This window comes from Helianthus annuus, chromosome 15 (assembly GCF_002127325.2).
Source record: "Helianthus annuus cultivar XRQ/B chromosome 15, HanXRQr2.0-SUNRISE, whole genome shotgun sequence".
Taxonomy (NCBI): Eukaryota; Viridiplantae; Streptophyta; class Magnoliopsida; order Asterales; family Asteraceae; genus Helianthus; species Helianthus annuus.
Window position 1 is genome coordinate 111,807,650 of NC_035447.2, and position 13,604 is coordinate 111,821,253.

At 39.5% G+C, this 13,604-nt stretch overlaps 1 protein-coding gene across 1 annotated transcript; it reads right to left on the reverse strand.

Moving 5' to 3' along the window:
• Window positions 1-5,133: 5,133 nt before the first annotated feature.
• Window positions 5,134-6,693, reverse strand: LOC110914071. The gene has a single exon (XM_022158891.1). The coding sequence runs from the start codon at window positions 6,691-6,693 to the stop codon at window positions 5,134-5,136; it is 1,560 nt and encodes a 519-aa protein (XP_022014583.1).
• Between the last annotated feature and the right edge of the window lie 6,911 nt (window positions 6,694-13,604).

The following is a 13,604-nucleotide window of genomic DNA, read 5'->3' on the forward strand; positions in this document are numbered from 1 at the left end:
CTTAAATACCCTTAATGGGTCAAAATAAGCACTTGAGCATAAACGGGTTTTAATTATGTAAGAAACCCGTGATTTGAGACTAATATGATAGGAGATATTGAAATTATGAATTTCATGGGTTTAAAGATCAAATAAACCTGTTTGTTTGAAAAAATCATGAACAGGTCAAAATTCGGTAAAAAGGGTAATAAGCCGAAGACTTAAAAGCCTGAAATTTTGTTAATCCGGTTGTTGGATTTTAACTCCATAAGATGGAGAATTAAATTACGGTCACGTAGGAAAAGGAATCGTGTAAAACGGATCAAAAACGAGAGAGTTATGCTCGTTTCCGTAAAATTGGTTTATGCTGGGAATATGCACCAACAGCTGGAAACATTCTGGGCAAATTAGGGCGTCGCGCCGCGCGACGGGGGAGGCCTTAGGCCGTCGCGCGACGCCACGGGGTGCCAGATACGCGAAATTTCGTTATTTAACTGTTTATGCATTGCGAACCCATTGAAATGCGTTTTAAGCTACGTATGAATAATCTAACTCATGTTTTTATGAGTTATAGGTAAAATTCTTGTACCGGAGGACGATCAAGTTCAACAAAGAACCGAACATGTTCAAGATTTGAGCTTCCGTGCATTGCTACTACGTTCTTTTAACAACGAACCTAATTGGATTATGTTGTATAACTTTTATTTGTAAAAGTTTTTAATAAACCCGCAATTTTTTAATGAATGGATATACTTAATTACCCATTTTATTCTTGATTATCATACGGAAATCGTTAAATAATGGTAAGGATGTTACAACGCATGAACTCGCTCAACTTTTGTTGACATTTTCCAAAATTACATGCATTTCAGGTAACAAGTTGGATCTTGGGCGCTGGTGTTATTTCTAGAAGTAAATTCCAAGTTTAGATGTCATCCACTTTTGTCGATTTGTAACTTAGTCGAAGGTTGTGTTTAAGACTTAAATAACTGGTGTTTGTAATACTTTAAACTTTATGAATGGATGAACATCGTTTTGATCATGTAGTTGTTTATTATGATTGAATGCAATGGTATTAAACAAGTCACACATCATACGTTTCCGCAAAAGTCAGGGTGTGACAGAAGAAACAAGCTGATATGAGGGGATCAGGTATTTTAATTATGGAAGTGAGTAATGAGTTTTGTTATGAAAATAATATTGATTTGAAGATGCAAAGTTTACTAAAAAAATTTGGCAGTTGCAGGTGCATTTGTGGGAGACAAAATAATGGTGGTGAACCTAAAATGTAGCAAGAGAAGAGACACAATTATGAGGCTTTGTGAGGTGTTAGTATCAGAAGCCCAATACGATTGTTTATTCCTGTATTTTAAAACCTGATTTGGTTTACAAATCAATCTTACCGAAAAGTGAAACATGTTAGATTACACTTTTTGTTTGCTTATATGTCAGTCGTGCTTATTTTTATATATGTTTTCATATGGATACTCTTGGACTAATCCGTTCGATGTTTGCAATGTATTCACGCGCATTCGATTTTGCAATGTCCCGCGCCACAACGTGCGCGGGCCTGATTACTAGTTATAAAATAAACTACTGAGATTCCCGCATGTTGTGACGGCATACGGTCAAAACTGGGTTGGTTCAGTTTTGCTACAGTAATGGTATGATACTGTTTGGTGTAAAGTCTTTGAGCTAGTTATTGCTATTATGCTTGTTTATTGGATGTTTAAAAAGCCCGTTTGGTTTTGTTGTTCACAAGCCTAAAACCCTAGATAGTCTCTCTATATATCTAGAGATGGCGGAAACATCGAGGCGAGACATAATAGATTGTTCAAAGACATCATAGCACTAAATTGGTGATATATTAAGATTTAAATAATTCATTGTCATATAATCTTACATTGTTCAAAAACATAAACACAACAATCGGAAATTTCATGACTAAAACATCATAATTGCATAGATAGATTGGGTGAGTATCTAAATTCACCTTGTCCTTAAGTAGTTTCTTGTGATAGCATCTCAAACGTTTCCTGCAATTATGTATAAAATATCCGTCAACACATAAATATGTTGGTGAGCATATTAGTTTGACTACAAAGCAAAGCAAAGATAAGAATAAATCTCAAATCCACATGTTTAGAGCATACTAAGTTATGTATCATACTAGCATGCAAAAGCTAAAAATCAATCCAAGGTTTGACACTAGCATATCCTTATCACCGAAGCAAATAGGGTCGAATAGAGTAACTTAACAAAGACCCACAAAACGCGGCAGAATTCGCATCCTCTATATTATATTCCGCGTTCCCGTTACTCAGTTGACGCTATTCGATTCGTTTGGTTCGTTCATGTGAAATCCTTCACTTATGATCGACCAAACTTTTATTTGACCCTGAAGAAACACTAGTTAAATGACCGGAATCAGATAAACCATGGGGTTAGGTTCTGCATAAAAGGGTTGGTTTCTCCTTGTTCGATTTGGGAATGACAGATCTTCTTCTCTTCTCGACAACTGCAAAACAACCACCGTTAGACTCGCCACGGGGAGAATGGGGGTTCTCTCCGTGACCACCCTCCGGTGTGAGAATAAGTATCGGTATATGAAGAAAAAGAAGTATAAGTGAAGTGAATGTAACTTGAAGATTATACCTGAATTATCCTTCTATTTATAGCTGGAGTTTGGGCGGGAAAACTTGTTATTGAAATATTGACGGAAAATGCTAACTCCGTCGGCGGTTATTTTTTCCCTCCGTTAATCTTTCGTCGAGTGTGAGAGCACACGGATCGCGATCTTAGATCAACGGCTAGGGTATTGCCACGTGGAAAGTGGGCAAGTGAAGATCTCTCTTCAATTCCATGCCATCATCGTGACTTCAAGAGAGCCTGGGATGAGGACACGTGGCCAGACGGTTATAACCGTCTGGTGATGCACGATAGAGTCTTCTAGAAGATTACAACTGTAATTCTGTGTGACTCCTTATTGTATGGTATCGGTGGAGTAACAACAATATCTAAGTTTGGGTATTATTTATGCGGGAGTGTTTATCAGGATCATTATCCTTATCTGTTATGGAGAGAGGCGCAAGGATTTGTTAGTTTCCTTTTGGCGCGCCGGTGTTGCTTGTTTTTCTTCTGAGTTCTCTTTGTTGGACCGGTGCGCGGCCACACAAGGTCTAAAGAAGGTTAAATGGATGAAGTTGTGGTATGGTCTAAGTACTCGAAGCGAGGTTTTTGGGACCTTACCCCTTCAAGTCCCCCAAGTCTAGTGTTGCTCTTATGCAAGTAAGTGGAGCACTGGACTATGAAAGAGAGGTGTTTTTTGCTGTAGAGTTTTTTTTTTGCGCGAAAGTGGAGAATCTTCTGGGAGAAGATACTCTTGCTCATTATTCTGATTTTTGAAAATCTTGACTTTGAACGAAAAAGTGGAAATCTTCGTGAAGAAGTTTATATTTTAGCTTTTGCTCTTTGAACTGTTTATCTGAGGGGCGTTGTAATCATGAGATGACTGTTGCTCACGTCGTTCGAGAATGGAAATGTATTTTGTATTACTGCTTCGTCATCTCGCTTAACAGTAGTTTTAAAAGAATGTGCAGATTATGTCAGAGGGTTTTTAATGTGATGTGACGTTTGCAGTGGCAGCGCCGTTTCTGAGTCAACTGATTGGACACTTAATCATCACAATCCTTCTTTCAATGCTGACACCGTCCTTCTCTGGCCTATATATTCTTCTGAAGGGTGCAGATATTTTCCAAATTTGGGGAAAATGAAGGTTAAGCGACGGATCCGACGCCGAAGAATTTCTAAAATCATGAAGACCTTCAACGCTGCTGACGCCCTGCTTCTTCTTTCTGGCTCATTGGTTGATCCTACCACCGGTGATGGAGGTTTTCATGGTGTTATTCTGCCTGATTCTTAAAGGGATCGGACCCTCTCCGATCTTGTGAATGACAACAACGGAGGAGTTATGAGGTTGTCGGCACATATTGTAACTCGATCATTTCCGGCTGATCGGAGGGGGTGTTGTTCGATTGTATACCAGCGGCGCCGCCGTGCTGCTTTTCTGGCTGAGGCTCTGATCGGTGAGGATATGGCTGTTGCTACTAAAGATGACAGGGAAGATGCTAACCCTTGGATTGTCGATCCTCGCCCTCTGTCTGAGTATGGTGAAGTTCTTCATACTCCGTTTGGTGTGTTAGACATGTTCCTTGGTGTGTAGTTTGTTTGATTTGTAGCTAATATTTTTTGATACACTGTTGTGATTTTTGTAAATGTTGTTAAAGTGCTTTGTTGCACTAGTAACTATCCTTTTTTGATGAAATGTTATGCATACACATGCTGTGTTTGTTGCTTATGGTCTATTAGTTTGCGTTTGAATTACAATATGTTGCATGTGTATAAATACTTTGTTTAGGTAAAGCGAATGAGAATGGTATTGATCTCATGTAGGTCTGGGTTGTGCCCGGGGTTTGCGCCCATTAGACATTTTATGAGGTTTTCAATGTTTCACCATGTTGTTTTCGCGCGTACCAAAAGGAATTACATGTAATTTGTAATAAACAGTAAAATGTGCAAGGATAATTTTTGCATTAATAGGGCGTAGGGCCAATAATACAAAGTGAAATGGAAAAATACATTGCCTGTGTAAGTCTGGTTTTCTGAATAGCTTGGCTATATGTAACACCTGCGTAGCTGTTGCGCGTTCCAGGTGCGAGGAACAGTTGTTCCGTCGATTCTTTTTAGGGTGTACGCCCCTTTGCCCTGGACCTCGTTGATAATGTATGGTCCTTCCCATTTAGGTGCTAACTTGCCCGGTTTTTCCGCGTTGGACGCTTCGTTGTCACGCAGGACGAAGTCTCCTGGGACGAAGGTACATACCCGGACGCACGCGTTGTAGGATTTTTCAAGTTTGGACTTGTACCTTGCCTCCGCGATGGCCGCATTCTCGCGCCTTTCCTCGAGGAGGTCTAGATCCATCCTTCGTTCTTTTTCATTGTTTTGTTTCTCCATGGCAATCATGCGCGGCGCCGGGAGGCCTATTTCTGCTGGTATTACTTCCTCTGATCCGTATACCAGGCTAAATGGGGTTTCCCCCGTGCTAGTTTTTGGCATGGTGCGATGAGCCCACAGGATGCTGGGGAGCTCATCTACTCATCCTCTGCGCGCCGTCCTCAATCTTGCTTTGATGCCATCGACTATTTGTTTATTTATACTTTCGACCAGCCCATTTGCTTGTGGGTGCGCCACAGAAGCGAAGTTGTGTTCGATCTTCATTTCTTTAAACCACTTCTGGAGGTCTTCTGAAGCAAAATTTGTGCCGTTATCTAAAATAATGCGCAAGGGCAACCCGAACCGACAGATGATATGGTCCCATATAAACTTGCAAATTACCATCGCTGTAGTTGACGCCAATGCCTTGGCTTCTACCCACTTAGTGAAGTAGTCAAATGCCACAATAATGACTTTGACTACGCCTGGCGCGTCAGGAAAAGGACCGACAAGGTCTATACCCCACTGTTGAAAAGGCCAGGCGGAGGTGACCGGTACTAGAGGATTTTTTGGGCGGAGGGTTTTTGGCGCATGGCGCTGGCATGCTGCACATTTGCGCAATAATTCCACTGCGTCCACATGCATTCCTGGCCAATAGTAGCCTGCGCTCATTATCTTTTCCACTACCATGCGCGGCCCGGCGTGGATTCCACACAATCCTTCGTGGATTTCTCTGACTAAGTACTGTGCATCTGTTTTATCGACACAGCGTAGGAGTGGACTCATAAATGACTTCCGGTATAAAATACCGTCTGCCATTTCGTAGTTCAGTGCTTTGTTCTGGATCTTCCTAGCTTCCGCTTTCCCTTCCGGTAGTTTGCCATGCTGCAAGTACATGATGATCGGAGACATCCAGGATGGGTTGCCGGCTTCGATGATGTTCACTTGTTTGAGAGGAATGGATGGGTTGGATAACACCTCGCTGCGCACCTCCTTTGCAAAATGTTTGAAGCTGGTGGCAGCTAATTTACTCAGTGCATCCACATGCTTATTTTCACTTCTGTTTATGTGAATTATCTTGAACGCTTGGAATTGGCTGATAAGCATTCGTGCTTGTTCCAGGTATAACGCCATGGCTTCGCCCTTTGCATCGTAATGACCATAAACTTGCTCGGCCACAAGCTTTGAATCGAGGTGAGCTTCGAGATTTTTTGCTCCCATTTTAAGTGCCAAACGGAGGCCTGCAAGAAACGCTTCATATTCTGCCTCGTTGTTTGTACTCTTGAAGTCTAAGCCTATTGCGTATGTAAACTCGTGATCATCTGGGCTAACCAGTCGAAGGCCTGCGCCTGCTCCGTCATCGTTAGAAGCTCTGTCTGTGTGCAATGTCCAAACCCTATCGTCGAAGACTGGAATAGGGTTTTGGATCGCCTCGCATTCCTGTACTTTGTCTATGGGAACTTCTGTGGCGAAGTCTGCTAACACTTGGCCTTTGATTGCCGGTCGAGGTTTATTTAGGATATTGTATCCTCCCAGCTCAATGGCCCATTTGGCCAGATGCCCCGTAACGTCGGGTTTGGACAGAATTTGGCCTAGATGATAATTAGTGAGAACTGTAATAACATGACCAGTGAAGTATCGGCGTAGTCTTCGTAAAGCATGTACTAGCGCGAGAACCAGTTTCTCTATCATTGAGTAGCGCGTCTCTGGGCCGGTTAGCATCTTACTAATGTAGTATATCGGGGTCTGAACGCCCTCTCTTTTGTAACGCCCTGCTTCTTTGTACTTTTCATTTATAGCAAGTCTTGTTCGTATTTCTATTTTTAGAATCTGTTCCTTTTATCTTTCGTATTAGTTTCAAACCATTGTAAATCCGAGAATTCGATCGTAATGAAATTCTATTTTTTTATACAAGCTTGTACGTGTTACAATACTCGGGTTATATGTTACCAATCTCGAATGCATACGCTTAACCGATACCCGAACTACTGGTACTCTAATAATAATAATAATAATATTATTATTATTATTATTATTATTATTATTATTATTAATAATAATAATATATTACATTTAACGTATAAGTTAGATGTCACAAACAAAAAAAAATATAGAAAGAAGGTATGGCTACATGTCTGTTCGTTGCCTTTTTAAATGGCTGAACTGATTTTGTTGTTTAATATACAATTATTCATCAACAACTATTATATTCACCATTTACTTGCAAGCATTTAACTAATGTTCAACTAACAAAAAAAAAATATAAATAAAACGATGTAAGTCAGTAGCAATTCCGATTGGAACTATGGGTTCTTTTTTTTTTTTTTTGAATGTTCAACTTTCAACCAATTTCATTAATTAACTCACCACTCTATGTTCTAAATGTAGGTTTTAATATAATATGCAAAATAAACAACTTATATGTTAGTTTAGGACAAAAAAAATATATGATGGCTGTTAACAGCCATTTACGGCCAACACAACAATTAGAAGTTTTTCTTTTTTTATTATTGTAAACCCCAACTAACTATCTTAAATGCTAACCCTACTTAACCCTAATTCTTCCCCCTATAAATACAACTTAATCTCAGCATCTTTACCACTTTTGCAACACTCTAATCACTCCCAAATCAACCAAAAACGCAGCTGAATTCTGAAGTTCGAGCAGATTGTTCAAGCTTCACGAAAATGAGCATAACTTCTTCATTTCTTGTCCGATTTAGTCCATTCTTTTTCCTATGTGCTTGGATTGACCTTGGCTTCGATTCCATGGGTTTTTCACAGTAAATAAGTCCCTAGAACTCCGGCAAATAGGCTCCAAAGTTCACTGTTTTCATTCATCTTTACTAAACATTGTTTATACTTGTCCAAACTTGAGTTTTCTCATCTCAAACCTATGTCCTTATGCTTATAACCACTTCTATGGTTAGTTAGGCTTAAAAACAAGGTTGAGACATACAACATCAGAGGTTAAACCTCAAATAATTTCTGTTTTGTTTAGGGTTTTTAACCCACAAGTCATGTTCAAGCTTCAAACTTGATATAGGAGTGATTATGGAACAACTTGGGTTGTCCAACATAAAATCCCCACATGACTTGATGATTTCTCATAGTTTAAATTATTTACATTCTTGTATTACTTATAGTTCATGGCCCTCCTTGAATGTTCTTACATCAAGTGTAGTGGTGAACACTTAGAGGTACCTAAATGGAAGCTTGTTCTTCCTACCTCCTACATGATTTCCATGATACTTAGAGGTACCTAAATGAAGATCTTAATCTTCTACCTCATGCTTGAAATATTGAACTTAATAATATGTATATAATATATGTAATATATATAAACACATAATCCAATTAATCGAATCTTAGATGATGAACTAGTGTTTATATGTCCAAGTACTAAGATTATATCATCCTATAGTATGATAAGTTGTTACGATTCTAAAGGAACCTTGTTCCATGAAACCATACAAACTCCTTGGAGTACATAGTGTCAAGAACAAGTATCATATGTATTAGATGATTATTTTCACATGTTATTCTCAAATGTTATTTTCATGTTGTTTTATTCCGAATCTCGACTCTAAACATACTTGAATTTTAACCCTTATACATTCAACCTTCTAACCTCATCAACTTCGTCACATTGGATAATCAGAAAGCATATGCAAATTTTGTGAGTACACTCGACCCATTTACATTTTAAACCACTTTTGGGTTGTAACATGTTACCATACAAAATTTCACTTACACACATACAAACATACTTTGTGAACTCAATCCGATATACATGCTACTTGTTATGCTAGATAATACATGCTATATGCCATTACTATGTTATACCCTCCCTTAACGAATATAGCGCTATAGGAGTAGCACACCACCCGACGGGGGTTTGTTAAGTCATTATACTATACGATCTCGTCACTTTTGTGGCGAGGGATGCTAAATACTAGTGGACACTTTGGGTTTATACGTAATGTTATGCATGCTAGTACCTTGTATACAAAATGCCATGTGGATTCGAGTAAAATGCTTTATACTTATGCTATACTATTCAAACCTTGTGTACTCGCCTTTGCTTTTGCATTGACTTTATTTTAACATGTTACAGGTGGATGTTGACGATGCATGGAATCTAGTAGGATGCTTAGATACACACTTAAAAATTTGTATTCATATTGTATTATTTCATTATTCATGTTGTTGTATTTTGTTTCAAAACCTTGTAATTGATTCTTTAGAAATGGAATGAAATGATTATTTAAATACTTGTCACAATTATTAGTGTTATGATGTCTCGAGCAATCTATTTCGTCTCACTCTGATGTTTCCGCCATCGGTTGGGGTGTGACAGATTGGTATCAGAGCCATAACTATAGGGAATTAGGAGAATTGCTATGCTTTTGACCTAGTCTATAGTTAAGCACCAAAATTCGACCATATTTGCTTCACATGCTACTTTTATGAGATATCCTTACATGTTATTCTTGAAATGCCTCTTACGTGTTATTTTCTTAAAATGCTTTATGTGCTTATACTTGTTATTGTTATTTTGAGCATACGTCTTTTACTCCTTTATACTAAAATCGAAACCACTTGTAATACACAAACGAGACAACTTCACCAAAATAGGCGTGAAACCCACAATTTGGTGAATGACTCTCAATCTTTCTACTTTTCTTTTTACATGAAATTCACCATCAAGTTAGGAGTGAAATCCTCACCTTAATGGAGAAATTCAAATTTCAAATTCTAGTGGACCCACGTCAAAGTGTCGAAATTAACTTTTGACCCAACGAGTACCAACCACACTTAGGATACTAAATCGCTAAGTTAGGGGTGAAACCCGCACCTTGTCGACTAGTTCCACTTCTCGATTTTTGTTTTTCATAAATCCCGCCAAGTCTCGAGATTTCGATCGATTTGTGACATGTAGTAACCGGAAGGGTAAATACCGTTAACCGACTTATCGGCAAGAGTATTTTACCTATTAGACCAAAGCATGCTCCTCAAATTCAAAAGACTTTTCGACCACTTTGGTTAGTCAAAGTTCCGCTTTGGAACCATCCAAATCTTAATCAAACATGTGCTCTATTATTTATTTTATACGATGCAATCTTTCGAATTCGAATTTACTTTCGATATTTACTTCTCACACACACACAACATATTAAATCTTTTTCATACATTTATACATATGCATGATTTCATATAATTTAGATTCATTTTCCTTGTAATGACAAGTGGAGACATATCATCGAGATAGGAGTGACTTCCTTACCTTGACGATTAACTCCAGTCCCCTTTTTCTTAAAACAATCTCAGCAACGAGTTAGGGGTGATTCCCTTACCTAGGTGATCGTTACCAAAATGTCTCTTCAAAATATCTTGTTATGCAAACCCGATCATATGTTATACCTAAATTGTTTATCATTATTCAAAATACCTACTTATACAGATTTCAAAATACATTAGGCTTAACCAATGAGTACTTTATATCCTCTGACTTATGCAAACTATATTCTACCTTTCAAACTAAGCTCAATCTAATTTTGATTCGATAAATTCAACGTTTCATTTAAACAACTATACATGCATATCATCATACACGTTTTAGTCATTGCAACGCGACAAATTCAGTTATATCATTCGTATTTACATGCTCAACCTTTTGAGCACTTTTACATGCTTACCTTTGTTATGTGTCAATAAATACTATATACGCAATCGTTAGTATTCGTACTCACACTCACACTCATATTCATAATAATACGTTTTATGCTCATACTTATAATCGTATTCATACTTATACTCATGCGTTTTATGCTTATACTTATACTTATATGTTTCATGCGTATACTTATACTCATACGTTCCATGCTTATACTTATATTCATACGTTTCATGCTTATACGTATATTCATACTACTCATACATTCATACCCGTACGCGAGTTGAATCCGAGGGATCCGCTTGTGTGGGTCCCTTACATACTTAAGCATGGACTTGCTTATATACTATATTCTTATACGTACACATCCTTAATTTTAAATTAAGCATACCCTGATTCATACACAACTAGTACGAGCTATGCGGATCATGCGACGATCAAAATAATCATGGGTGCACACGGGATTATAGTGATTGGCTCATGAGAACCATAGAGTGTACTATTGTGTATGATAAGACACGGAACATAACATGACACCGAACACGAAACGGACGTAATGTGGTCAAAACATGGTGGATACGCCAACCGCTACTTCTGCTACGGACAAATACAAGATTAGCGGTTCTTTTTCTCGTGGTGCTGTCAATGTTGGTAGCTGGATTAGACATTCCTTCATTTGCTTGAAGGCTATCTCCGCTTCTGGTGTCCACTGAAAATGGCTTTTCTTGGCACAATTGCGCAATGTGCTAATGAACGGATAAGATTTCGCAGCGTGATTTGCCAAGAATCTGTTCAGGGCTGCTAATCGTCCCGCGAGTCATTGCATTTCCTTCACTATTGCAGGTGACGACATTAGCTGGATGTCTTGTACCTTCTCCGGGTTGACCTTAAAACCGTCTCTGGTTACTATGAACCCCAAAAATTTTCCTTCTTCCATTCTGAAGGAGCACTTTGTTGGGTTAAGTTTTAGATTGACGCTGCGCAAGGAATCGAATGTGCGCTGAATGTTCGTGAGCATGGTCTCTTCTTCTTGGCTCATGATGACGAGGTCATCCATATAAACTTCTACCGTTTTACCAATGTCTTCCCCAAATACTATATCCATCAAGCGCTGGTAAGTGGCTCCTGCATTGCGGAGACCAAAGGGCATTTTCGTATAGCAAAAGATGCATCTATCTGTACGGAAGGCTGTTTTGTCTTCATCTTCCTCTTTCATCTGGACCTGATGATAGCCCTTATAACAGTCTAGGAAACACTTCCAGCGGAAGGACGCTAGAGAGTCAACTTTCTTGTCTATTTCGGGTAGTGCATAACAATCCTTTGGGCAGGCTTTGTTGAGGTCTTTGAAGTCGACACACAAGCGCCACCCGCCATTGTGTTTTTGAACCATTAATGGGTTTGCGACCCAGGTCTGGTATTGTACTTCGCACAGGATCCCGGCGTTGAGTAACTCTGTTACTTGCTCATTCATTGCTTCTGCCTTTTCTGCGCTGAGAGTGCGTCTTCCTTGCGCGACGGGTTCCGCTGAGGGTCGGACGTTCAAACAGTGTTGCGCTATGTCTCGTGGTACCCCAGTGATGTCTGCTGGGCACCAGGCGAAGATGTCTTTATTGTTTGAAAGTAACTCCTTCAACTGTATCCGTATTTCCGGTGAAATGGCGTGCCCTAGTAAGATGGTCTGTTCTGGATACTCTTCATTGAGAACCCATTTTTTCGGTTTGTTCGATGTTGAAGGTTTGGTAACCTTTGCTGGTGGCTCGTCGTCCACGTATATGACTTCCTTGCTGGAATACAGAATTGATACTCCGGTTTCAGTTGGAAAGCCGCAAGCAGCGTGCAGTATGGAAGTAATCATGCTGAATTCTCTCTGCGGTCGTCTTCCCTGCAGTACATCATGGCGTGATGTTGTTGGCATAACCATGAAATTCACTGTGACTGTACGCGAATGTTCGCCATCTGAGAGAGTCACAGGAAAAGCAATTTGTCCCAATGGAAAAATAGCTTCGTTGCAGAAACCAGTGAGAGGGAAATCAACTGGCTCTACGCGTACTTTATCTTCTGGATCAAGTTGCTTGAAACATTGTTCATAGATTATATCCATCGAGCTTCCTGGATCTATGAACATGTAGTCAGTTCTGTAGTGGCTGAAGATACCTCGGATAATTACTGGACGCTCTTCATGAGGACCTCCAGGGACAACAGGAAATACAACTTGTTGCTCTCTCCAATGCTGATTATGACTCCGTTTGTTTGGCCTTCGGGAGGGACCTCCTTGTACCATGTTTATCTGCATTGGTTTGGCTTCTTGGTGAATGGTATCTTCTGATTCCTTGCGATTACTGGATTAGGTGTCCCACTGACAGGCCAACTGTGGGTCCAATACTGTAGTGCCGAATTTTCCGTTAATTACTTCTTGAGTATCAAATCTGTTGTTTGACAACTCAGATCTAGCGTTTCGTGCAAAGATTTGGTTCATGGTGGTCTGGAACCTGTTGAACCAGTATTCTGGAGTTTTCTCCAGGAATAGATCTGAACGGTTATGAACTCCCGTTTGTATCAGGGAATTACTTCCTTCAAAATGACTTTTGTTGTTTCCTTCGTTGCCCATGATTCCGTCGATCTGGGCATCTCGGGTTGCAGAACCCTTGATTTCAGATCGAGGACCTGATGGGTGAAATGATGGATTCTCTGCCATATGAAACAGAGGATGAAGAAAAAATGAATCAAAACGAGAAGAAACGAGTGAAAATGAGAAATCAGTGGGCGCCAATGAAGAAACACTGGTTAAATGACCGGAATCAGATAAAACAGGGGGTTAGGTTCTGCATAAAAGGGTTGGTTTCTCCTTGTTCGATTTGGGGATGACAGATCTTCTTCTCTTCTCGACAACTGCAAAATAACCATTGTTATACTCGCCACGGGAGAATGGGGGTTCTCTCCGTGACCACCCTTCGGT